The following is a 25,799-nucleotide window of genomic DNA, read 5'->3' as shown; positions in this document are numbered from 1 at the left end:
ATTTGTATTTCTCTTCTGTGTTGTGACTTCCCAAGAGGAAATATGTTGGCAAAAGCACCAGCTATGAAGTGACACATCAAGTCCCCTTGGTGTGTGCAGAAAGCAGGGCGTTCTAATGCAGATGAAAAAATTAAGTCATTTCACTCTTAATGTCTTGTTGAGTACAAAGAAATGTGTGAACACACATTCTGATTTCATTCCATGATGTCCTATTTTATCTCAGATCCCTAAAACGCTGGCAGTCACAAATGCAGCCAGGCCGTCTGTTTAACACGACACGACTTACTTTTATGGTTCCAAGCAAACTGCTACCAAGCCTCTTGTACCATGTGGAATACCCTTTTATCCTTCTACACAAGCAGTCCCCAACCTTTTTAGCACTACAGAACAGTTTTGTGGAAGACAATTTTTCCAGGGACCAGGTGGTGGGGAGTGGAGGGGGAGAGAGGTGGGAGGGAGGAGGTGGTTTCAGAATGATTCAAACACATTATTTTTATTGTGCATTTTATTTCTATTATTTTATTACATCAGGTCCACCTGAAATCATCAGGCTTAGATCCTGGAGGCTGGGGACCTCTGTTCTACAGATACTTTGTCACCTGTTGCCCAGCACTTTATACCAAAAGAGATAGTAGTACTAGGGTGCCCTCATTTGCAGAGTCACATCCAACTGTTAGCAACCCCACAGACTGTAGGCCGCCAGGCTCCTCTGCCCATGGGATTTCCCAGGTAAGAATATTGGAGTGGGTTGCCATTTCCTCCTCCAGGGGGTCTTCCCGACCCAGGAATTGAACCTGCATCTCCTGCATTGGCAGGTGGATTCTTTACCACTGAGCCCCCTGGGACGTCCCAATTGGTACTAGCAACAGATCATAAAAATCTCTCCCTTCAACCCTCTACCCACAATTTCATCATCCCTGTTCAAAGGTGCTGAGTTTTTGTTTTTGTTTTTTTTTTTGCCTTTTCACCCCACAGATGTCATAGCATGTTTGCCCTGACAAGGCCCCCTGGGCTGCCTCACAACAAGCTGAGATTAAAAGGGTGTTTAAAACATACCTGAACAAACTTGGTCACCACAATGCTTCCGCCTTTGTTTTTGCCACATTTTATATTTAGCAGTTGTGACTTGGAAATGAAATTCATGAAAAGCATCCTTACCGGATAGGTGAAGAGTATTCGTACTATTCAAGGCACTGAAAATGTATTCTGTAAAATAGTCTGGGGGAGGCAAGTTTCTTTGTCCCAGACAAACGCCTTGGAGGGACAAAGCAATGATTGTTGCTGCCAACCGGGGAAGGGTGTTTTCATCGGCACCATCACTGCTTAGGATTCCAGATTTTTTCTGCAGCACTTTGGTTTCCATACACTGAAATCAGACACAAAGTAAAAAGGAAATGTTAACTTCTGAAGCTATTTTGATTAGAAAATCTATAGGGACTTCCCTGGTGGTTCAGTTGTTGAAAATCTGCCTGCCAATGCAAAAGACACAGGTTCAATCCCTGGTCTGGGAAGATTCCACCTGCCATGGGGCAACTAAACTTGGGCACCACAGCTGCTGAGCCCTCAGGCCCCAGAGTCTGTGCCCCACAACATGAGAAGTCACTGCAATGAGAAACCCATACATGCACTGCATCGAAGACCCAGTACAGCCAAAAATAATTAAAAGAAGAAGAAGAAGAAGAAGATCTGGTGGCTCAGACGGTAAAGAATCCACCCAGTGCGGGAGACCTGGGTTTGATCCCTGGGTTGGGAAGATGCCCTGGAGGAGGGCATGACAACTCACTCCAGTATTCTTGCCTGGAGAATCCTACGGACAGAGAAACTTGATGGGCTACAGTCCATGGGGTTGCAAAGACTGGAACATGACTGAGCAACTGAACACAGCACAGCACAGCCTAGCATCATTTTCTAGTCTCAGATAGAACTCTATTTGGAAAATACTTGTTTCTTTCATCTGCCATGACACGGAATTTTTCAACTCCCATCTCAGTGGTTCTTACCTATCTAATCTTCCTCATTATTCATCTAAAGATGCATTTTCTCCAATGAGACTCTGGCCCTGACTACTTGTGAAACAGGAGGGACATGACATAAACTGATTAGAATCAAATATGTCCAAGATGGCAGATGAGTCAACTTGCTCTAGAACTTGAGCCTCAGTATATACTCACTGTCTCACTCAGCAAGCTGACTGATACACCCACAGGTGCCACGACAGTTCTAAGGCAGACCATAAAGGTAAAAAAGTGGGCAGTGGCCCAATTCCTGGAAATCTCCACCCCTTCCCCAAAATAGCTGGACTACTCCTTCCATTCATTAGTCTATGAAATTACCCAGCCCTATAAAAACTGACAACCCCACACCCTGGTGCCTACATCCTCAGATGGCCCACACTGTGGAGTATGTTTCTCTCTAAATAAATCCACTTCTTAACTATTACTTTGTCTCTCATTGAATTCTTTCTGTGATGAGACATAAAGAATCTGAGCTTCATTTGTCCTGAGAACAGGTGTGATCTCAATTAAAATACCATAGGTCTAAGTCCAAATCTAAGGTGCACGTTGAACTTTCATTCTTTCAACTGGTGAACTGTTTTTCTCCAGCTTCAAGTACAGCCTGAAGGCTGATAACATTCAAATCTATATTCCTGACCTTGACTTCAAGCTGACTCTGCTGTCTTATATGATCACAGAGCATGCTCCCTTTCACATCTGCCTTCAACTACTTGGTTCAGCTTCCTCCTTACCGACCAAAACTTACTCCAGCCATAGGCTAGTGATGACATGGATTCTCTTTTCAACTCCAAAGAGAGGTTCTCCCCAATGGTAAGATACAAAGGGAAGAAGAAGGATCCAAAACAAAAATGTGGGTCATCACCCATCTCACAATTTTTATAAAGAATAAGTGAATCTACTAGTTGAATCATTGTCAAGTGGATGTGTGTGTGTGTGTGTGTGTGTGTGTGTGTGTGTGCTCAATCACTCAGTTCTGTCCAACTCTTTGTGACCCCATGGACTGTGTCCCACCAGGCTCCTCTGTCCATGAAATTTTCCAGGCAAGAATACTGGAGTGGGTTGCCATTTCACTCTCCAGGGGATCTTCCTGACCCAGCGACTGAACTCCTGTCTCCTGCATCTCCTGCATTCACAAGCGGATACGTTATTGCTGAGCAACCTTAGAAGAGGGGACCATGGTGAAGGCTAAAGGCTTATTGGCATGAAATGGAGTTTGCCCTACATCCTGAAATCAACTGGAAGCCAAAGAAGAATTTTGAGCAAGGGATGGGAATAGGACTACAGGACTAGTGTGTTTTGATGAATTCACTCTGGCTACATGGTGGAGAACAAATAGACTGGAAAGGGAATCTGTGATTCCTAGAAGCACAGTTGGAAGACTATTACAGCAGTCCAGGTAAAAAACAGTGATGGTGATAATTGGAGAAAAGTCATCAGATTATGGATCTCTTCAGGATGAAATAGCAGTAGGACTTGGAGCTATATTAGATATAAAGGTGGAAGGAATTTAGAAAATAAAATTTCTAGTTCAACATTTATCTGCTGACCTATGAAGTGACACATAGAGACTGGGTCTCACTGGGTTGACTTGTGGTCATATTTTAAGTATGAGGTGCCTTTACCATATCCTTTAAGAAAAGATGCTGAATAGCTTATGTGGGTCTGGAGTTCACAGGAGTGTCTGAGATGGAGATACACTCTTGTGAGTCATCTTTAAGTATAGATGTGCTACCCTGGAGGAAGCATAGGGAATGACGGGGGGCTAAGATCATGCCTGAAAGAGTATTAATGCTTAAGATCTACACACAGTGAACATAGGGTTGTTTTTGAATTGCTAGGTTTTTTCTCTTGGGTAAATACTCAGTACGAGTTGCTAGATCATTTGGTAGTTCTAGTTTTTTTTTTTTGAGGAAGCTTCATTCTGTTTTCCATAGTGGCTTCAGCACTATAGGCAAGACATGGAAGAAACCTAAACATCCATTGATTGATGAATAGGTAAAGAAGATGTGGTATATGTGTATATACCTGATGGCTCAGCAGGTAATCTGCCTGCAAAGCAGTAGACACATGATATGCAGGTTTAATCCTTGGTCAGGAAGATCCCCTGGAAGAAGAAATGGCAGCCCACTCCAGTATTCTTGTTTGAAAAGTCTCATGGAGAGAGGAGCCTAGCGGCCTACAGTCCATGGGGTCACAAAGAGTTAGACACAACTGAGCATGTATGCATGTATACATGTACAAAGAAACATAATGCAGCCATAAAGTAAAATGAAATTTTGCCATTTGCAACAAAATGGCATTACGCTAAGTGAAGTAAATTAGGAGGCCAAAGACAAACACTCTATGACTTCATTTATAAATGAAATCTAAAAAACAAGTGAACCAAACAAAACAGAAACAAACTTATGGAAATAGAGAACAAACTGATGACTGTCCTAGGAGATGGAGTGGGAGATTGGGTGAAATAGGTGAAGGGAAATAAGAGGTGCAAACTTCAAGTTATAAAATAAATTATGGAGATAAAACGTATACATAGGAATAAAAAAAATCTACACAGAGAAAGAGATGAGACTGCATAGGTGAAAATGGGGTCAGAGAGAAAGAAAAACAGGAATGTGCAGCGTCACACAAGCCAAAGTAGAGACTATTTCAAGAGCTACATAAGCAACATCCAAGAAAGAACAGGTTCAGGAATAGAAATAATGATTTTCCATTTTAATATTGAATTTCAAGGGCCAAGGAAATAGCCAATGGAGAATTTTGAAAGGCAGGTGTTTATATGAGTTGATGACTCAAAAGAGAAATCTGGACTGGTATGCAGCAGAATTGAAGGTCATCAGTGTTTGGGAGTGCTTGACATTGTGTGAGTGAAAGTCACTCAGTCGTGTCCGACTCTTTGTGACCCCATGGACTATACAGTCCATGGAATTCTCCAGACCAGAATACTGGAGTGGGTAGCCTTTCCCTTCTTGAGGGGATCTTCCCAACCCAGGGATCGAACCCAGGTCTCCCATACTGCAGGCAGATTCTTTACCAGCTGAGCTATAAGGGAAGCCCGGCTTAAGGGATGTCAGGTCAAGTTCATCCTTCAAAGGAATAGCTGGACAAGTGAGAAGAAAACCAGGAGATGGGTGTGATGGAAATGGGAAGAAAAAAACATGAAATGTGGGATGACAGAAATCAATGAGTGACGGGAGTTCCCCAGTGGTCCAGTAGTTAAGACTTCACTTTTGAATGCAGGGGACACAGGTTCAATCTCTGGTCAAGGAACTAAGATCCTACGTTGTGTTAGTCTCTCAGTCATGTCCGACTCTTTGCCATGGTGCCCCCCATGGCCCAACTATGGTTTTCCATCTCCTCACTATATTCTTGTTACTTGAGATGCACACACAATGTCAAGCACTCCCAAACACTGATGACCTTCAATTCTGCTGCATACCAGTCCAGATTTTTCTTTGAGCCATCCACTCATATACAGACAAACTTCATAGACTATAGCCTGCCAGGCTCCTCTGTCCACGGGCTTCTCCAGGCAAGAATACTGGAGTGGTTTGCCATTTCCTTCTCCAGGGGATCTTCCCAACCCAGGGATCAAACTCACATCTCTTATGTCTCCTGCATTGGCTGCATGCTGTGTGGTACAGGTGAAAAAAAAAGAAAGAAATCAATGAGAGAAAGAGGGCTTCAGGGAGATGGGACTTGACTTCAAAAGTGAGAGCACAGAGCAGGACATAAACTGTTTAGAAATACCACGTACAGGAGCGTGAGAAGGAGGAAGTATGTTCATCAAACAAGGAACTAAGGGGAGGTTTACTATGTCAGTGTTGCCTTGTGATACAGGACAATGGGGGGAAAGTGCTGATAAGATTTACTTACTGAAGTATATAGTTGATTTACACTATTGTGGTTAATTTTTGCTGTACAGCAAAGTGACTTAGTTATATATATATACACACACACACACATATATATATATATATATATACACACACACTCTTTTTCATATTCTTTTCCATTATGGTTTAGGGCAGGGATCCCCTAAGCCCAAGCCACACACCGGTAGTGGTTCATGTCTGTTAGGAACTGGGCCACATATGAAGAGGTGAGCAGTGAACAAAACTGGAAACCATCTCCCACCCTCATCCATGGAAAAATTGTCTTCCACAAAACCAGTCCCTGGTACCAAAAAGTCAGGGACTGCTGGTTTAGAGAACTGTAGTCAATAGCCTGTTTGTTTTTTTTTTTTTTTAAGTCTATAATTGGTGAGTTTGGCAAGAGCCTATTGATAGCTATGGTGGGGAGCAGTGTGGAAGGCTGAGAGGCAGTTATCAAACTTTAAACAAATTTGGAGAAGTAGCCAGAAGACTCATGACTTTAAGAAGTTAAAATAGCAGAGTGTGTACAGCATAGAGGTGGGGTGGGTTTTTCATGGAAGCTGTAAAAGAGTAATCATCTCAAAGTGCCACTGAGGACAAAGAAAGATTCTAAAGCTTGTTTCCATCCCTGAAGTCCTTAGGATGTGGTCACAAATATTCATGCTCCATATAAGAAGCAGGGTTAGTGGAAGACCAGGTACATTTACCATGGAAACAGCAAGAGCAGAAAGAATGGAGAAAAGTGGGTGCATTCAGACATGCAGGAAGATGAAACCGAGTAGGAAGAGAAGGAAGGAATAAAGGGATGTTTAGACTCTGCACCATTAGGGAAGGTAGCTAAATCTAGGTATGATGGAGTAAGATTTTCTCTCTTAATGAGCTGGTTAAGGCCCAGCTGGAGCTGCTGTTAGTGCTGTGACTTAAGGAGATTGAGTCCTATGCAAACCAAGACCTGCTAGTCATTTTGGGCCTGGATTGCCAGAACCTTCTGTGACCTTATATCCTCTAGTCAGAGAGTAGCAGCCTGCAGTGAGGTGCCAAGAGGCCTTCTGCAAAAGTTCAGACTGACCTACATCCTAGAGGAACCCAAGTCCAAGTGCATGGGCCACAGGACCCAGGATCTGGAGACAATGATTTCTTCCATGAGATAGTTGTTCCAAGGTGCAGCACAGGGTTATGACTCATCAGTAGCTCAATTCTTCTTGACTCAATATAAGAATAAAGTAGATCTACATGTAATATTGAAGTAGTTTATTCTGTTATGCTGCTGCTGCTGCTGCTAAGTCACTTCAGTCGTGTCTGACTCTGTGTGACCCCATAGATGGCAGCCCACCAGGCTCCCCTGTCCCTGGGAGTCTCCAGGCAAGAACACTGGAGTGGGTTGCCATTTCCTTCTCCAATGCATGAAAGTGAAAAGTGAAAGTGAAGTTGCTCAGTCATGTCCGACTCTTCGAGACCCCAGGGACTGCAGCCTACCAGGCTCCTACGTCCATGGGATTTTCCAGACAAGAGTACTGGAGTGGGTTGCCATTGCCTTCTCCTTATTCTGTTACAGGAATGTTTAATCTCATATACATACACTCAGAAACTCAGGTATTTGCAGTATGCATTGCATAACCAGAAGTCTGCATTAAATATATACACTCCATCTGCCTTTAAATGCTGGCTTTCCATTTGCATTTAATATATATCAAAAGACAGTAACACACAGGAGGCTAAAATCCCAGTGGCTAATTTGAACTGATCTTGTATTATATAGATGTTGCACTGAGGAAATTCTCTTTAGGGACACCTCCTTATTTAAGTAGAAAATTGAATTCTATAAAAGAAACACATTTTCTCAATTGGAAATAGAAAAAATATATAGCCAAAGTTTTGAGATTCATGTGATTTTGAGTTACTGAAATGATATCTACAAAGTCCTTTGTAAACTGTCTTTCCATTTGTTCTGCCAAATATGAGAGAAATTAAGCCTATTCACAGCAAATTGGAGGGTATGTTTTCTAGCATTAAGTTGCAGCATGTTTGCAGAGATACCTTTGAACCCCTAGAAACCAGAATTGAGGTCAATAATTAAAATTTATCAATATATGTTGCCACAGAGTGAATGTTTGTGTCATGCCCAAAATTCACATGTTGAAATCCTAACCTCCATGGTGATGGTATTAGGAAGTGAAGCTTTTGGGAGGTGATTAGATCATGAGGGTGGAACCCTCATGAATGGAATTAGTGCCCTTATATAACACCCCACAGGTCTCTCTTGCTCCTGCCATCATGTGAGGACACAAAGAAAAGATAACTTTCTGTGAACCTAAAAGTAGCCTCTCATCAGATACCAAATTTACCCAGCACTTTGATCTTCAACTTTCCAGTCTCCAGAAGCGTGAGAATAAATTTCTGTTGTTTGTAAGCCACCCAGTTTATGACACATATTCTATCAGCCCAAATGTACTAAGACACATGTCAATTAAAATTCAAGAGGAAAAAAAACCACATTCTGCCACACTCTTCAAAATGTGCTGATGGCTCAATTAATTCTTTAAGAAAATATGGCTTAAAAGAGTTCATGTTCAGAGAATGTTATCAGCTCAAACTTTCCACCACAAAGCAGAAAGCAAAAAGGTAACTGAAAGGTCAGCTTTTACTGGAACAGTAATGAGGCAACAAGATGCTTGTTTCCTACTAGTGGGAGCTTTAAGAGAAGAAAAGACTTGGGACCGCTGAATATATGCAGCACCAATCAAAAGCCACAAAAGAGATAATGTCTGTGCTGACTGTCATGAATAAGGCTTTTTGCAAGCTGCATCCTCCGGGAAGTAACTAATAATAAAATCATCTCTTCCCAGCTCTTACCACCTTCTATCTCTCTGGCTAGAAGGCAAGGCAAATAGACACACTGCAATCACTACTAGAGTTCAGTCCTTGTAGACTGATCAAAAGCCATGAATCACATTCACTCTAGTGCTCAGGGGGAATCAGAATAGAGCTGCTTTCTTACCTGGCCTGTCTGCCCACCCACCCATGGAGCTTCTGGCTAAAACTCATCTGACAACCGATTAATTGTTACATTCCCCACTTCAGACTCAGAATTTTAAATTATTACAACATCCGATCACTAAAAAATACAACTACTTACCTCTCTAAGAAGTTTTTGAGCATCTTACAAATATATTAGTGACAGAAAATCATGCTCTGAGACTGTATCTTAGCAGCAGAGCTAGTTAGCAATTCTGGCTTTTTTACCTGGTTTCTTGAAGTGTCAAAGTACTGCCTGGTGAAAGCCAGAATATCTTCCGTCTCATTCTGTGAAAGGAAATAGGAGTCTTCATCCTGCCTGAGGCTGAGAAGGCTATGCAGGTAAAATGTATACTCCTTATTACTCATGTTGAGCTTAGAAGAACAAATCTCTTCCTGATGAATGATGTAATAGAGAAGGAGAAGAGAAACTCGCTGGATCACTTCCTCTTTGAGCTGATCCTCGAAATCTCCTCCAGCTATTAGTAACAGGGCATCCGGTTCAAAGCACTGTGCAAAAATTAATAAATAAAAATAAACAGAAAGCTTGACAAATAGTCCCAGAACATTAACCACCACAGAGTCTCTGATGCTTATTATTTTATGAATAGGAAGGAAAAGTGGGCAGTCTCAATAGCCCAATTCAAGTAAGACAGCCAGGGTTGAACTTTTTTTTTTTCATTTGAAGATATTTGTCCCCCAGAAAGGGAATATATCTCTTTGGGGACATAAGTTTATTTTATTTTATTTTTTCATTTATTAGTTGGAGGCTAATTACTTTACAATATTGTAGTGGTTTTTTGCCATACATTGACATTAATCAGCCATGGATTTACATGTGTTCCCCATCCTGAACCCCCCTCCCACCTCCCTCCCCATCCCATCCCTCTGGGTCATCCCAGTGCACCAGCTCCGAGCACTTGTCTCATGCATCCAACCTGGACTGGCGATCTGTTTCACACTTGATAATATACATGTTTCAATGCTATTCTCTCAGATCATCCCACCATCGCCTTCTCCCAGAGAGTCCAAAAGTCTTTATGCAAGACAGAAAAAGAGACACAGATGTATAGGATTGAACTTTTATACAAGGAAGCTCTCCCAGGAAGTCCTTATTTCCTAAATGCAGTCTTTCTGTCTTCAACTATGGTAACACAAGCTGTCAATTTGCTGCCTTGATTAAAACCAGCTGACTCTGGCTTTTAAAGTGATGCCCCATTGCATTTAGAATGAAATTCAAGCCCTTATAATTTTCTCTTCAGTCTGGCTTCTACCTACCCTATCTAGCCAACCTCATCTTATCCTCTCTCCACTGCTGTCACTTCACTTCTGCTTCTGTGACTTTCTGTCAGTTCCATCAGGCTCTACCCTCCTTGATTTCCTGGGTCTCAGCTTCAAGGGCCAGCTCCTCAGGGATGCCTTCCCGGATACCCTGTCCAAAGTTGGAAGTTCCCATCCCTGCCCTGTGTTCTCTAGCACAGTGCCATTCAATAGAAATACAATGCAAGCTACAAGGGCTAGGCACACTTTAAATTTTCTGGTAACCACATGTTTTGTTTTGTTTTGGCTGTGCTGGGTCTTCACTGCAGTGCACGGGGGTCTCTCCAGCCGTGGAGCATGGACAGGCTCTACAGCACGTAGGCTCTGTAGTCACGGCACACGGGCTTCTCTACTCGGGGCACACAGGCTTAGTTGCCCCGTGGCATGTGGGATCTTAGTGCCCTGTATTGGAGGGTGGATTTTTAACCACTGGACCACCAGGGAAGTCCCAAGTAGCCACCTCTTAAACCATAAAAGAAACAAATGAAATTAATATGAATAATACATTTTATTGAAAGATAGACGTATATGCAAGATATGATCATTTCAACACACAATCAAAATTCTAAAAGATGTCAATGTGCTATTTGACATTCTTTTTGTCACACTAAATCTTTGAAATCTGCTGTGTGGTTTACACTGACCAGTATATCTCAGTTGGGATGAACCACATATTAAGGGCCTAACAGGCTGAGGCAGCTAACGGCAGCTCTAGCATTCACAATTTTTTCATTTTTTCATGGAACTAGGCTTCTGAGATTAATTTGTCTGCTTGTTTATTTTCTATTTTTTCTTGACGACAACTGGCCCAATAAGGCTGGATTTTGTCTGCTTTGTGCATAGGTCTATCCTCAGTCTCTAGCACCACGATGACACTTAAGAAGAGTGAAAATGGAATATGTGTGCTCAGTTGCTCAGTCGTGTCTGACTCTGTGACTCTTTGGGCTGTAGCCTGCCAGGCTCTTCTGTCCAAGAGATTTTTCAGAAAAGAATACTGGAGTGGGTTGCCATTTCATCCTCCAGGGGAATCTTCCCGACCCAGGGATCGAACTCATGTCTCTTACGTCTCCCGTATTGGCAGGTGGGTTCCTTACCACTTGTGTCACCTAATGGGTACCATCTGCTTCTCCCTTATCCCACCTAAGAGAACTGATGTCAGCAGCCTTCTGAGACTCAATCACTGCACCCTGCTATTAACAGAGAGGTTGGTGGTTTGAGAAGTACTAAAAATGCTTCCACGATGCTTTGTTTCACAAGCCACAGGCAGATGCCTGGCTTGTCTAATCAAGAAGTTTATTTGACAGAGAAAGGTGTTTGGAGAAACGTGTTGGGACAATGAGAAAAAGAAAGACACATAGGTTGTGGAAGAGAAGCTTTCCGGGCAAGACAAGAACTGTCTTTCTTCAAAGACACTTGAGGAGCTTCTGGGAACACTCCCAGGATCCAAGAAGCAGTCCATGACATGGCACCAGTCTCAGAGTGAAGGCATTAAGTAATACCTATCTCGAGCCCCAGGGGAGCTGTCCCACTGTGGGATAATCTACTCTAACATCTTTGAATCTGTTCTCTGAGGTGGAAGTTTCAGGGGATCTAATTCCATGTCTGCTGTGCGTCCCACTGGGTAACATCTGGAAAATACCATCTGAGTCAGAAAGAAACATGTCATCCATCTGTAAAGCAAAGCATTAATCACATTCTTCACAAGCCAGGAAGATTCCAAGCTCTCCCCAACTCAACTGCAAGGGGCCAAGAACTCAGCAAACAGGCGCAGGCTTCTCAATGAGAGCAACTCTGAACGTCAAGGTTAAACTCAACCACCAAAACCACACCAGCTCTTTTCTGTTCCCTCATCAGCCCTAGAGAAAAGTCCATGGGTTGGTAGCTGTTGTATGGGGCTGACACCAGGACCCAAGGAGGTGAGTCAGATGAATCCTTTGGACCAAATAATGTCCTGAAGCTAGACTATCGGTAAAACTATTGTTCATACGGCTACCATTTACTGGAAGCCATGTGTCCAAGACAGAGCTAAGCACCTTCCACACTGAGTCATTCCTCAATGGATAAGTCTCCTGGTTTCTGGAAAGGGTGTTGGATAATCAATTTTTCAAAGAGGGGAAACATTGCATCATTTTAAATGGAAAAACAAAATGTGCCCAGTTTATATCATAATCCACCAAATATTTCTGCACAGTAGACAGCATTCAGAATACTAATTGACCAATTATTTAATGCATAATGAGTTAATAGGTATATTTATATGCAGTATGCAAAGATTTAAGTATGCACAGAATTGAGTATGAACTAATTGTTTCCTTCTATGAGGAAGAATACCCTTAGTATATGTGTAAGCCAAGTTTAACAGAGGGTGAGTAATGTACTTAAAGCCACACAGTTGAAGTGGCTGCCCAGTCTTAATTCCTGCTCTACCATTGACAGGCTTTATATTCTCATTCCTTTGTTTTGTGTCATGGAAATCAGCTGTGGATCACCTATGTATTTACTATGCAGCCCCTTAGCCAGTAATTTTCTCTCCCTCCTGTTTGGTAGGGGAAAATTGGGTCAGTTAGGAGGCTAGGGGATTGGTAAGGTTCTCATACCAATCAGTGAGAACATGGTATAACCAGAGGGTTGATTGGATTCACCCTGATCAACTTTTAAGTGCTATTCAGGTTGCTTGATAGCACTGAATAGATGGGAAGAAGAGTGTCAAGAACATATAGAACCTCCGTGAGGCCACCAGACCACATTTGTGTGGCCCAGGTGTGGCTGTGTGCTGGTCGCACACAGCAGTGTCTATGGCCACTCTTCATCCCACCCAAGCTGCCTGAGACCTTGGTCCACTCATGGTTCCTTCTCCATTCTTTTGCTGTGGACCTTTCTAAAGGTGGGGAGAAGGGGTGTGGTACAAGGTAGTGGAGGAGAGGGTAAGAGCTGGGCTTTCCTGGTAGTCAGGTGGTTAAGAATCCAGCTTGCAACACAGGCGACACCAGTTTGATCCCTGGTCAGGGAACTAAGATCCCATATGCCACAAGGTAGCTAAGGCCACGCGTGAAACTGCTGAGTCCATGTGCCTCAAATACTGAAGCCCATGCATCTAAAGCCTGTCTTCCAAAACAAGAGAAGTCACTGCAGTAAGAAGCCCTTGCACCACTAGACAGTATCCCCCACCTTGCTGCAACTAGAGAAAGTCTGTGTGCAGCAAGAAAAACCCAGCACAGCCAAAAATAAATGAATAAATAAAATAAATAAAATATTATGCAGATGGTCACGCCAGAATTAGTTTGTAAAATGCTTACAACTTGCAAGGTAAATCAGTTTCTCACTTTGAAAAGCTTTTAAAAAGTTGTGGAAGCATTTCATTTGTCTGATTAGAGAGTGTGGTCATCTTGAACGACCAGAGGTTTGCCTACTCCCTGCTTTAGTTTTTTAAGTCCAGCTGAAATGAAACTTAATGGTGAATCAAAGGGCCATGGGCTGAAAACTTTGTGCTCTGACACTTGAATCTTAGACAAATTTCCTTAACGCAGAAGGCTGTGGCTTGAGGAAAGAACACTGCAGGCAGAGTTAGAAGAGCTAACATAAGAAAATGTGGATTCTCTTCTGGGCACGGATGTGACAGAAGGCCTCTAGAGGTTGGTGGGGGGACTGGAATTTTCAGCTCATCACCACTAGATTTGTTTTCATTGTTACAGTTTTCAGAAGTGCTTTGGTTGTGGTTTGAGAGAAGATGTTTAGTAAAAGTCTGCAAATAGTGGCACTCCATGGGCATTGGATCTGTCCCAGGCTCTGACTCCAGTGAACTGATTCTTTGTTAAAAAAGAATGGACTCACTCAGAAATAATCCACTGATTTCCTTTTAATCTTGTCAGGTGGAGGCATAAGGTTTAAAAGGGGGAAAAAAAAAAAAAACCCACAGATTCTAGGAATTAGTTTTTCAACTTTATAGGGAAATAAACTTTGGTAAAAAGACTACTCAAAATGTAAGAAGCATTTTCTACTCAGTAAAATGGACTACACAGATATTTGGTAGAAATTTTCTATGACACCCTGGAGCCAAATCAAATTGCCTTCTCCCAGCTGCTTAATTCACCTTTTTGTGCATTGCCTGTGTATTTCAGGCTCCAGCCTCAGCAACAAAGAGCTGTATGAAATATTTCTTTTACGCTAATGAAGCAGTTGTCAGAACCTGCAGGATAAACTTTAGGAATTTTAAACCAAGAGACATTTAGAATTTTATTTGAAATTATGGGCAAATCTACTGCCTTCTTTAAGTTCTTACAAGATCTGCTTAGAAGGCAGGTGGGGGTTGCTAACAGTTGACTGTAAAAAATAAGAGGGAAATTATATTTCTTCCTTTTCCTTTCAAAGAAAGATCTGGAATGATGTCAGCTGATGGTGGACACTAGATTTTTGTGGGTCTGTACTAGATTTAGTGGCATTTCTGAGTGACAGAAAGAAAAGTCTTAACTGAAAAGAGTTCAGATAAACTTGCTCCATAAACAAGATAAAGTTTGATGCTTTTCACACTTGACCCCATAGTAGTTCTGAGAAATCAGGGACAGGGAGGAAATTAAACACAGGACCTAAAGCATCAGTTCTCTCTGACTGTGTCTGAGAATCACCTGGAGATCTTGGTTAAAAACCACAAACCTCTGGGACAGCTGAGGTGAGGCTGAAGGGCAGGCAGGAAAGGTATGCTGAGGAAAAGTCTGATTTTTCCAGTCTGATGGTCCTTCACAAATGCTGCTCCAATAGCCCGAAATGGGGTTGGTACTGGACATTTCCGTGAATACGTGTGGGAGAAGAGTTTGAGTTCCTAAATACATTCACAGATGGACATGTGATCTCACCAGCAGCCCCCAGGGGAGGGAATCAGCACCTCGGTGACTTAACAGTAGAAGGTACCAGAACAAGGGTATGCTCCTAATGTTGACTTCAAACCAGATTCTCTTCCCTTCACCATGCCTGAAACCCAAGCAGGATCCCGGCTCTCATCTTTACTTAAATGCAATCCATTCTTTTGGAGTTACTTAATCCCTCATTAAATGTATTAAAACCCTCTTCTCACTCTTCTCATTAAAAGAAAAAAAAAAGAGCCACAATCAGGCAAGAGTGTCTATTTTTCAAAGACAGCAGCTTGAATGGATTTATTTTAAAACACACAGCATTCTCAAAAACTTCAGATCAGTTTTTTTTTTTTAATTCAGTTTTTACCTAGATCTGAAATAAAATTGGGAACTGATTTCCTCCCCACACATTCAAGATACACTCTGATCTCTTTTTTCATTCATTTAAGGACATGATCTCACCCCCTTGCCCTCTTTATAATCAGAGAACTTCTGATAGGCACCCTCTCAATAGATAAAGTCCCTAAAAAGACAAAAATAAAAATAAAAAAAAATTCAACAACAAGGTGAAGATTTGTGGTTTGCACAGAATGTGGGTATTTGTGAAATCAAGCGAGTTTGTTTGTGTGTGTGTGTGTGAATGAACACAGATTTCATGGACTCCTTGCTTAGATCATGGGTGTTTGGGTAAACTAGATCCTTCTGAGAAGGTGAAGCTGAGATTTGCCTTTTTTCCCCCCAACCTTAGTCTCTGAGAAAAAGAAACAGCAGCAGCCGGAGAGTAAAGGTGTTACAGTGTTTCACTTCCTAGGAATAAGAATTAATTAAAACAGAAGCTAAATTGGACAAACACTTGTATTTGATATTACTTTTGTAATACCACAGAAAACAAAACAAAAATGTACAAAACAACCTATTCCACCCCCCTCCAAAAATGGAGAACAATCTTGCCTGTTTACATCCTCCCCCTACCCTGCTAAACTAATATTCAACCAGCCTTAATAAGGCACTTCATGTCATTAGAGGAGAACATTTCTCTGAAGCAAATTCTCAGAGGACATTAATAAGATATGACTCCTAGTTATTTCCGGTGGGAAGTCTTCTGTTGCTATATATATAAATTAATGTCATCACAGATGAGCTGCCTCTCACAACACATGTTTTCTCTGGGAACCCTTGGGAGTTTTACTAATTATTGAATTATTTATTGTTTGCACAGAGCAGAGAAAAATTCTGTTAGCCAGACCCTTCTGTCATGAAAAACAAAAAACAAAACACTTGGTCAGGAAATGTTTCCCTCAGAACTAAGCATGATTGAGAAAATCTGCCAAAACTTATTCTGGGGGGAAATGATTTTGCTTCTCTTATTTAGTCATGTCTTCATTTATTTACTTACTTATTTGTGAGGGCATCCTGAAAAAAATCTAATCGGTTAGGAAAGGGATGCCGAGAATGCTGTGGTCTGTTTTTTGTTGTTGTTGTTTGCACTCATTTTAAAAAAATGTTTTATTTATTTGACTGTGCTGGGTCTATAGTCGTGGCATGCAGGATCTTTAGTTGCAGCAGAGTTGAGGCATGTGGGATCTAGTTCCCTGACCAGGGATCAAACCCAGGCCCCTGCATTGGGAGCCCGGATTCTTAGCTACTGGACCACCAGGGAAATCCCTGCAGTCATTTTTAAAACATGGGCTCTTACTGCTGGGGATGCTCTTGTCAAACTCCCTTTCCCCCAATGGAGACATTCTGATTTTACATTAAATGTTGATTTTTACATTAATTCTGATTTTACATTAAAGTGCCTTGCAGAGATCTTTAAAAAAAAAATCTGGGCAGATGAAATCTTGATCTCTGGAGAAGGAAGTTGCAACCTGGGCATTTTGTGAAGACTGGCCAGGTGATGCTGATGGATAGCCAGGGTTTGAGAGTCACTTAATAGACTAGGAAATGGCTGGAAAATTGGCCTCTCGGACCCTGGATCTCATTTCAGCCCCACTGATAGCACTTCCCTTCCGCAGCTCAGATTCCCCATTTTTAAGAAGACAATCATCCAATTCATTATCTCCCCATGATACAAAATATTAAAACACTCCTACCGATATTCAGGAGAAAGTACTTAAAAATTTAGTGTTAGACAAATAGTGAATGGTATTATATGCCTCAGAAAACAAGCAGCATCTATCTAACCAATCACATTCAAGGTCACTACAATATAAAGGACTAGTAAGTCAGAAAGAAGAGGGGACTAATAGTGTATACTTGCAAATACATACTTCTAAGCCTGCAGAAGGGTTGTAGCAAGGCTTACTATCATTTTAACAAAAACAAGTTCTCCATATCTTTAAATGCCATATGCAGAATACTGTATGATCTAGCATATGGGAGTTATTATACCGTAATGCATTGGTCACTCAGATATTGGAAGGTTTGCGTCTGATTTTGCTTTCCTGAAATAAGTGACTGGGAAATGCATGGCTCTTGTGAACACGAACACGCTCAGTCCCTGATCCCATTCTATCACACTAACCAGATTGCAATCTCCTTGCCTTCCGTCTGTCCTCCGTGGGCATCCAGTTTTCTCCAGCAATGTTCTCATGAGGCTTCTTGAGTGGTTCAGGGGGCGGGGGTCATCAGCAGAGAGAACCCGTAGAACTTCCGTCAGTTGCCCTGGACTCCAAGTACTGCTGCTGTCCTGAGTTGAGGGTTTTTCTGTCTCAGTTGAGGGATCAAGGCTGAGCAGAAGAAACAAGGGCACCCAGGATACAGAAGGCTTTGTCCAGAAGCACATTTCCACTCTTCCTCTACCCCGAGTCTGCTTTGATGGAGGAGGATGGGTTGGTGTTCACGGTGTCAACTTGTAGCTGGAGGAATGTCAGTGGAAAGGGGGAAAATGAAGGCTTTAATTATTGTGCCTGCAAGAGGTTTGAAAGGATTCAGTAACTGGATGGCTAAGCACATTGGCAGTGACAAGCTGTTTCTAAACAACAGGGGATCCGTAGGTTGTTCATAACCCCCACTGGCAGGAAACTATGGTGGGTTTAGACTTTCAAACTGTACAACAGCCAAGAAGTGAGTTATATTGCCTCTCTGGGAACTAGACATAGAGTCAAAAGATAGGAAGAATACATTTCACTGCCTATCCTAAAGGTGCTACAAGTCAGAAGACCCAGATGTATTAAAAGATAATTAGTGGGAAGCTGCTATATAGCTCACAGAGCCCAGCTCAGTGCTCTGTGATGACCTAGGTGGGTGGGATGGGGAAGCGGGGTGAGGGGAGGAGGCTCAAGAGGGAAGGGAATATATCTATACTTACAGCTGATTCACGTTGTTGTAAAGCAGAAACTAACACAACATTGTATAGCAACTATACTTCAATTTTTAAAAAAAGAGCAGGAAACACTCTCCATTTTAAAATTGAGGTATAGTTGATTTACAATGCTGTCTTAGTTTCAAGTGTATAGGAAAGTGATTCAGTTATACATATATATATTTTTTTCAGATTCTTGTCTATTTTAGGTTATTATAAGATATTGACTATGTTTCCTATACTATACAGTAGGAATTCTTGTTGTTTACCTATTGTATGTACAGTAGTGTATATATGTTAATCCCAAACTCCTTATTTATCTCTCCACACCCCCGACAGGAAACATCCTCATTTTAGCCCATTGATTTATGGGCCTCATTCGTGAAGTAAGTCAATAAAAGTAAACGGAAAATAAATTTGAACACATTACAGATATCACATTGAGTTAGAAGATTTTCTAAAAGGAAAGGACAAAAACAGTAATGTCCAGAAAATACTGGTTAGTTTTCAGCTGATTAAAAGTACGAACTATCTTAGAAAAGCAAGAGAGTTTTAAGTCCACATGAAGCATGATAAATCCACATATTTGGGGCTCACTACAGAAGTAAAAAGGACAACTTTAGAGCCAATCAGCTTTCTGGAAAAAAAATATTAATCTCTTCAACCGATTGCTTAAGGAATGCAAAATGTTAACAGCATCTCATGGCAGATCTTGGCCCAGAGATGAGCTAAAATGGCTGTGGGGTAGTAACAAAAATACTAGGATTACTTTTATGGTTTAAAAAGAGAAAGCAAGTTTAAGATTCTTATGTTAGCATTTTAAAAATGACAGAGGATGATACAAACATTTCTAAACCCAGTGCTTACCTTCAGAAGAAAGATAAATGATTATTTATATGGAGCTCTCCGGCCTTTTAAATCTTGGAGGGTATTTCGTGGTTACAAAGTCCTCTGTTTTTAAAATTCCTTGACTGTGCGCTGGGAGCTAGAGAGGATTATTTCAGCCCAGAAAAGTTTTCAGTTGCTATGGAGAGTAACAATGAAGGTGGATAAAAGTGAGAACTTTCTGTCTGGCCGATTTTCAGGAAAATCAAATCGGTGTCGCTAATGAACCCGACTTTTTATATCAATATTTACCAATTGTCTTAGAATTCTGAGAACAACCTTAGAATTTCTTACAGTCACTTGCCCTTTAAAGGGTAGATCTAGGTCAAACGAGTTCACTTACAGGATGGAAAGGTTTTCATGTTAAATCAAGATTTCTTTTATTCCTCAGATGATTTTGTGATAACTGCTTTATCCACACTCAAACCAAAGATTTGTTTAAAAAAAAAAAAAAAGACAGGCTCATTAGAGCTTTATTTTATAAGGTACAGGATTTTAAACAATTTCAGGCATTCTTAAGTACATTTTTGGAAAAAAAAAAAAAAAAGCATTTGCTGGAGGAAATTCTTACCTGGGATTTAAGTGGGAAATTTTAATTAGCTGTGTATATTTTGATCTCAGAGTCTGTGTTAGAAGTAATTACATCATGCCCTCTGGTGCTATGAAACGAGTTCTCACTAACTTATTAGGGAATAAATGACTGAAAGAACAAATGTGGTAAATTTTATAGGAGGTAGGAGAAGTTAAAAACCCAAGATTTCAAAGTGGACATGGAAACAACACAGAGGCTCCAGAGACACAAAATCAATCTGAAAAGTGTAGGAAAAGGAGAGAGATTTCTGAGTTGGGTTCTCAGGTGGTGGTTGGGGAAGGAGACCAAGGCAAAAAACAAAGAAGGTGAGATAATTGTTCTCAAACGTTCATCGGATATGAAGATTGGGAACAAGAGTGAAATGATCCTAGGACAATGCTGGTAAGCCTGTGAGAAATATGGAAGGCCAGCGCTTCCAGAAAACGCCCGGCTGCTTTTGACCCACACATCAGGAAACACTCAAGATTTATCTAAACTGTCAGGGTCGTGGCCTGTTTCTCTCGAAATCTCTGGGAAGATATTCCTGAAGTAAGAGTCCAAAACCATATGTCCAACAGAGGAGTGAGGAGGTGGTCAAGACCTTCCAGCCGTGGAGGTGGATGCAAAACAGGAAACGGACTCAGGACCAGAGAGGGCACCTTGGGCAAAGTTCCCCGCAAGCTCCTGCTCCCGACCTGCTGCCCATCCAGCAGCTGGAACCACCTGAGCATCATTTGTAGGCTCTGCCCCATCTCAGTCTCAGGGACTCGTTGAGCCGGTAACTAAGTAGCCCAAAGTCTACTGAGCGAATTATCCAGTCTTCTTGTCACCTGCTGCTTTTCAGAACTTCAGCTTTGCCTTATTTCTGGAATTAAGCCCTTGCTTCCTGGCCCACTTCCAATCATCAGGTCCCCAGATCGGCCCTCCCCGCCCAAGTCCCTCCGAATAATTTTCCAGGTTAGAGCAGAGCTGCATCTTGATTGGCTATGAAGTGGTCCTGAGAGAGCGCCCCCTGCTGGAACTTTGAGATCTTTCTCCTGATTCCCAGATGGATATCCAGCCTGAAGTCCTGTGTTTCCTAGTCTCAGATGCCCTGTGGCTAGGGATCCTCCCCTCTTAGAGCCCCAGCAAGTTGCCTCCTGCAGGAATTCTCAAACACCCATTACTAGTCTCAGCTGATCCCAGCACCTCCACCAGCACACCCAGGAGCTAAGAGGCTCTCAACTAAGTGAATTTTTCCCTCAGGTTACAGTCTGTATCATTTGCCTGGAGGCTTGCTCTCCCCTCGAAGTCATACCTAAGTCAGCCACTGGCCAGATTTCTCTTCCTGCCCCAGAGTGAGACAGCCATCAGCAGGGGCAAGGAGAAGCCTTGGAGGAAGGCTGGAAGGCAGGCAGATCCCAAGGCAGAAGGAGGAAGCACTTGGCTGAACAGCGAGGTGTCGCTTTCTTCATCTGGGTTATAGCTGTTAACTCTTCATCCCCAACCTGCCTGCTTCCCCAACAAGCCTGAAATCAACCTTGCTTAAGCATGGTTATATTTGCAATTCAAACCAACCTCTGGGGATAATGAGTTTCAGGTGTGAATTAACCCCCTTTATGTACAAAGAAGGAGCTCATTGACTCCTGGTTGATATTTATAAGGATTTACTAATTTGGAAATGCTTTCATCTGCTGTAGTATCTCCTGATAAGTTGTTCTTTATCCCTAAGCCCTGTCCAACTCTTTTGCAGTCCCATGGATTGTTGCCTACCGGGCTCCTCTGAGGAAAAGGAGTATGTCAAAGCTGTATATTGCCACCCTGCTTATTTAACTTATATGCAGAGTACATCATGAGAAATGCTGGGCTGGAGGAAGCACAAGCTGGAATCAAGATTGCTTGGAGAAATATCAATAACCTCAGATATGCAGATGATACCACCCTTATGGCAGAACATGAAGAGGAACTAAAAAGCCTCTTGATGAAAGTGAAAGAGGAGAGTGAAAAAGTTGGCTTAAAGCTCAACATCCAGAAAAACTAAGATCATGGCATCTGGTCCCATCACTTCATGGCAAATAGATGGAAAACCAGTGGAAACAGTGGCAGACATTATTTTGGGGTGCTCCAAAATCACTGCAGATGGTGACTGCAGCCATGAAATTAAAAGACACTTACTCCTTGGAAGGAAAGTTATGACCAACCTAGGCAGCATATTTAAAAGCAGAGCTATTACTTTGCCAACAAAGGTCTGTCTAGTCAAGGCTATGGTTTTTCCAGTAGTCATGTATGGATGTGAGAGTCGGACTATAAAGAAAGCTGAGCACCAAAGAATTGATGCTTTTGAATTGTGGTGTTGGTGAAGACTCTTGAGAGTCCCTTCGACTCAAGGAGATTCAACTTGTCCATCCTAAAGGAAATCAGTCCTGAATATTCATTGGAAGTACTGATGTTGAAGCTGAAACTCCAATACTTTGGCTACCTGATGCAAAGAGCTGACTTATATGAAAAGACCCTGATGCTGGGAAAGATTGAGGTGGGAGGAGAAGAGGATGATGGAGGATAAGATGGTTGGATGGCATCACTGTCTCATTGGGCATGAGTCTGAATAAACTCTGGGAGTTGCTGATGGACAAGGAGTCCATGGGGTCGCAAAGAGTGAGACACGACTGAGCAACTGAACTGAACTGAACTGAATTGAGGCTCCTCTGTCCATAGGATTTCCCAGGCAGGAACACTAGAGTGTGTTTCCATTTCCTTCTCCAGGAAATTTTCCTGACCCAGGATCAAACCTGCATCTCCTGCTTAGCAGGCAGATTCTTGACCACTGAGCCACTAAGGAAGCCAATCTCCTGATATACAGGGACTTTTTTTGTGCTGACACAGGAAGATGTAGTAGACAGGAGGTGGACGCGAAGCTGGAAGACATTAATCTGTCCTACCTTCAGCTCCAATTCTTTGCTGTGCTGTGTGATCTGAGTTTCAAACTTCTACTTCATATCAGTATTGGAGAAGGCAATGGCAACCCACTCCAGTACTCTTGTCTGGAAAATCCTATGGACGGAGGAGCCTGGTAGGCTACTGTCCATGGGGTGCTAAGAGTCAGACATGACTGAGCAACTTCACTTTCACTTTTCACTTTCATGCATTGGAGAAGGAAATGGCAACCCACTCCAGTGTTCTTGCCTGGAGAATCCCAGGGACAGAGGAGCCTGGTGGGCTGCCGTCTATGGGGTCACACAGAGTCGGACATGACTGAAGCGACTTAGCAGCAGCAGCATATCAATATAATGCCTTGACCTGGAAAGAATCTAAAGGGGCCCACCAGGTGACGTGAAAAACAAGATGGCAGCCACTTCAGAAGAGACTGAATAAAGTGTAGAGCCATCATGTATCATTCCGGGTGGCCATGCACAGTTTTGCAGGTTGTGTACTGTACAACCCTAGAGATCATCATTCACTTTTATAATCATCACAGATTTATAGATTTATTACATGAATATTCCAGCAAATGTCCTGAGGAAAGGAGACTCTGAGCTCGTGGTAGGACTGCGTGTGTCCCTCTTCCTCAGCTTCCAGTTCCCTCTGTGTGGGGCCATCTCTGGCAGTTAGATGAGGTCCTAAGACTCTGAGCTACTTCTGGGCCTTGCTTTTCCCCTGTCCTCCCATTATGCTGTCTTCTTCCCTCTTTTCCAAGACTCTAACCTCCCTAAGTCATAACTAAATACAGTTTATTAACATTTTTGAATTGTCTTTAATGCCTAGGCACCGGGCTAAGTAACCTCACATATTTTCTTATGTGATTTCAACTGAACCTAATTAATTTCATTTTTAAAAATTGATTTTTGGCTGCACTGGGTCATCATTGCTTTGTGAGGGCTTTCTCTAGTTGTGGTTTTCGGGCTTCTTGTTGGGATACCCTTCTCTTGTTGCAGAGCGTGGGCTGTAGGGTGCACAGGCTTAGTTGCCCCGTGGCATGTGGGATTGTACTGGTCAGGGGTTAAAACTGTGTTCCTTGTATTGGCAGACAGATTCTTAACCACTGGACCACCAGGAAGTCCTGAACCTAATGAACTTCTCACTGTGCCACCAGAAATCCAGGCCTGTATACATCAAACTTGGAGCTCATACCAGCAAGCAACTGTCTGTTGCAATGTGATTCCATTTTTATTTATGTCTAGGCACCACCCTTATGGCAGAAAGTGAAGAGGAACTAAACAACCTCTTGATGAAAGTGAAAGAGGAGAGTGAAAAAGTTGGCTTAAAGCTTAACATTCAGAAAACTAAGATCATGGCATCTGGTCCCATCATTTCATGGGAAATAGATGGGGAGACAGTAGAAACAGTGTCAGACTTTAATTTTTTAGGCTCCAAAATCACTGCAGATGGTGATTGCAGCCATGAAATTAAAAGACGCTTACTCCTTGGAACGAAAGTTATGACCAACCTAGATGGCATATTAAAAAGCGGAGACATTACTTTGCCAATAAAGGTCCGTCTGGTCAAGGCTATGGTTTTTCCAGTGGTCATGTATGGATGTGAGAGTTGGACTGTGAAGAAAGCTGAGCACCGAAAAATTGATGCTTTTGAACTATGGTGTTGGAGAAGACTCTTGAGAGTCCCTTGGACTGCAAGGAGATCCAACCAGTCCATCCTGAAGAAGATCAGTCCTGGGTGTTCATTGGAAGGACTGATGCTGAAGGACTGATGCTGAAGCTGAAACTCCAATACTTTGGCCACCTCATGCGAAGGGCTTTTCCATGACTCATTGGAAAAGACCCTGATGCTGGGACGGATTGGGGGCAGGAGCAGAAGGGGACGACAGAGGATGAGATGGTTGGATGGCATCACCGACTCGATGGACATGGGTTTGAGTAAATTCTGGGATTTGGTGATGGACAGGGAGGCCTGGCATGCTGCAATTCATCAGGTCGCAAAGAGTCGGACACAACTGAGTGACTGAACTGAACTGAACTGAACTGAGGCTTCTTTTTACAATGAATCATGGGCTACACAAAGGAATCAGGCAAAAGTTCATCATAAATAAAATAATCTTTTCCCATATAGGTCATTATATAGTATTGGGTAGAGTTAAAAAAAATTTTTTTTAATAAAATTTAAAAATTCATGTGATATAGATAGATTTTTCTTAAAAAAAGAAAAAAATAATAATGATCTGTTACATTTTGATTTCTGAATTCTTCCCAAAACTCCTTCAGCACAAAAGTTCTCAGGGAAATATTTTCTTCAGAAAAAAAGTAAAACTTTAAAACAAATAGAACTTCAGGCTCTCCTTTTCTGTAATACATAATAGGTCTACCCACTAGGCATTTGAAACAAACACTACTCCCTCTTCAACTGTTTTCTCAGAGGAAAATCTGAATGTTCAATTGAAAGACAGCATCTACAGGGTAAATACTAGAGTCTTATCCATCTCTTGATTCTGTGACATCACTGTATCTCCAACAGTTAGAAAATGTCACCTGTTTTAAATGTTGACATTTAGATGATCTTTGATTTGGAAACTAATAGTAAACATGATTTTTAAAAAACACGTATTTTATGTGCAACTTTCAAACAATATTTTCTTTTCCTTATGAAAACCATGTATAACTACTAATAAAAAAAGATATCTAAGAGCATTTAAAAAAAAAAGAGGATGGTGTCTCTGCCCAAGATAACAAATGGATTATGTTATATGCATAGTTTTGAAACAGTGCTTTTACTGTTATATTGTCAGACCTGCTAAAAATGGCTTTATTAGTCATTTCAAAAATTCACCTTTAGGATATTATTCCACCATAAAAAGGAAAGAAATTGGGTCACTTGTAGTGATGTAATTGAAACTAAAGTCTTACAGAGTGAAGTTGAAAAGAGAAAAACAAACATCGCACATTAACACATATATGAGGATTCCCTGGTGGCTCAGTAGTAAAGAATCCACCTGCCAATTCAAGAGACACAGGTTTGGCCCCTCTGTCGGGAAGATCC

At 41.9% G+C, this 25,799-nt stretch overlaps 1 protein-coding gene across 3 annotated transcripts in view; it reads right to left on the bottom strand.

Moving 5' to 3' along the window:
- The window catches only part of SLC39A12 (solute carrier family 39 member 12), a 95,565-nt gene extending 76,198 nt beyond the window's left edge, over positions 1-19,367 (bottom strand). The window contains exons 1-4 of one of the 3 annotated variants that reach the window (XM_043480361.1): positions 19,244-19,367; positions 17,616-17,930; positions 9,134-9,415; positions 1,159-1,366 (exon numbers count right to left, since the gene is read on the bottom strand). In XM_043480361.1, the coding sequence (XP_043336296.1) occupies positions 1,159-1,366; positions 9,134-9,415; positions 17,616-17,639 (514 nt within the window). In that variant the 5' untranslated portion in view covers positions 17,640-17,930; positions 19,244-19,367. Of the gene's footprint in view, positions 1-1,158; positions 1,367-9,133; positions 9,416-17,596; positions 17,931-19,243 lie in introns of all 3 variants that reach the window. The other 2 variants (XM_043480359.1, XM_043480360.1) reach the window with 2 other exon arrangements.
- Positions 19,368-25,799: the final 6,432 nt, after the last annotated feature.

The sequence above is a fragment of the Cervus canadensis genome, chromosome 10 (assembly GCF_019320065.1).
Source record: "Cervus canadensis isolate Bull #8, Minnesota chromosome 10, ASM1932006v1, whole genome shotgun sequence".
Taxonomy (NCBI): Eukaryota; Metazoa; Chordata; class Mammalia; order Artiodactyla; family Cervidae; genus Cervus; species Cervus canadensis.
Note: the sequence above shows the minus strand (reverse complement) of the source record. Positions and strands in the feature narration are given on the sequence as shown.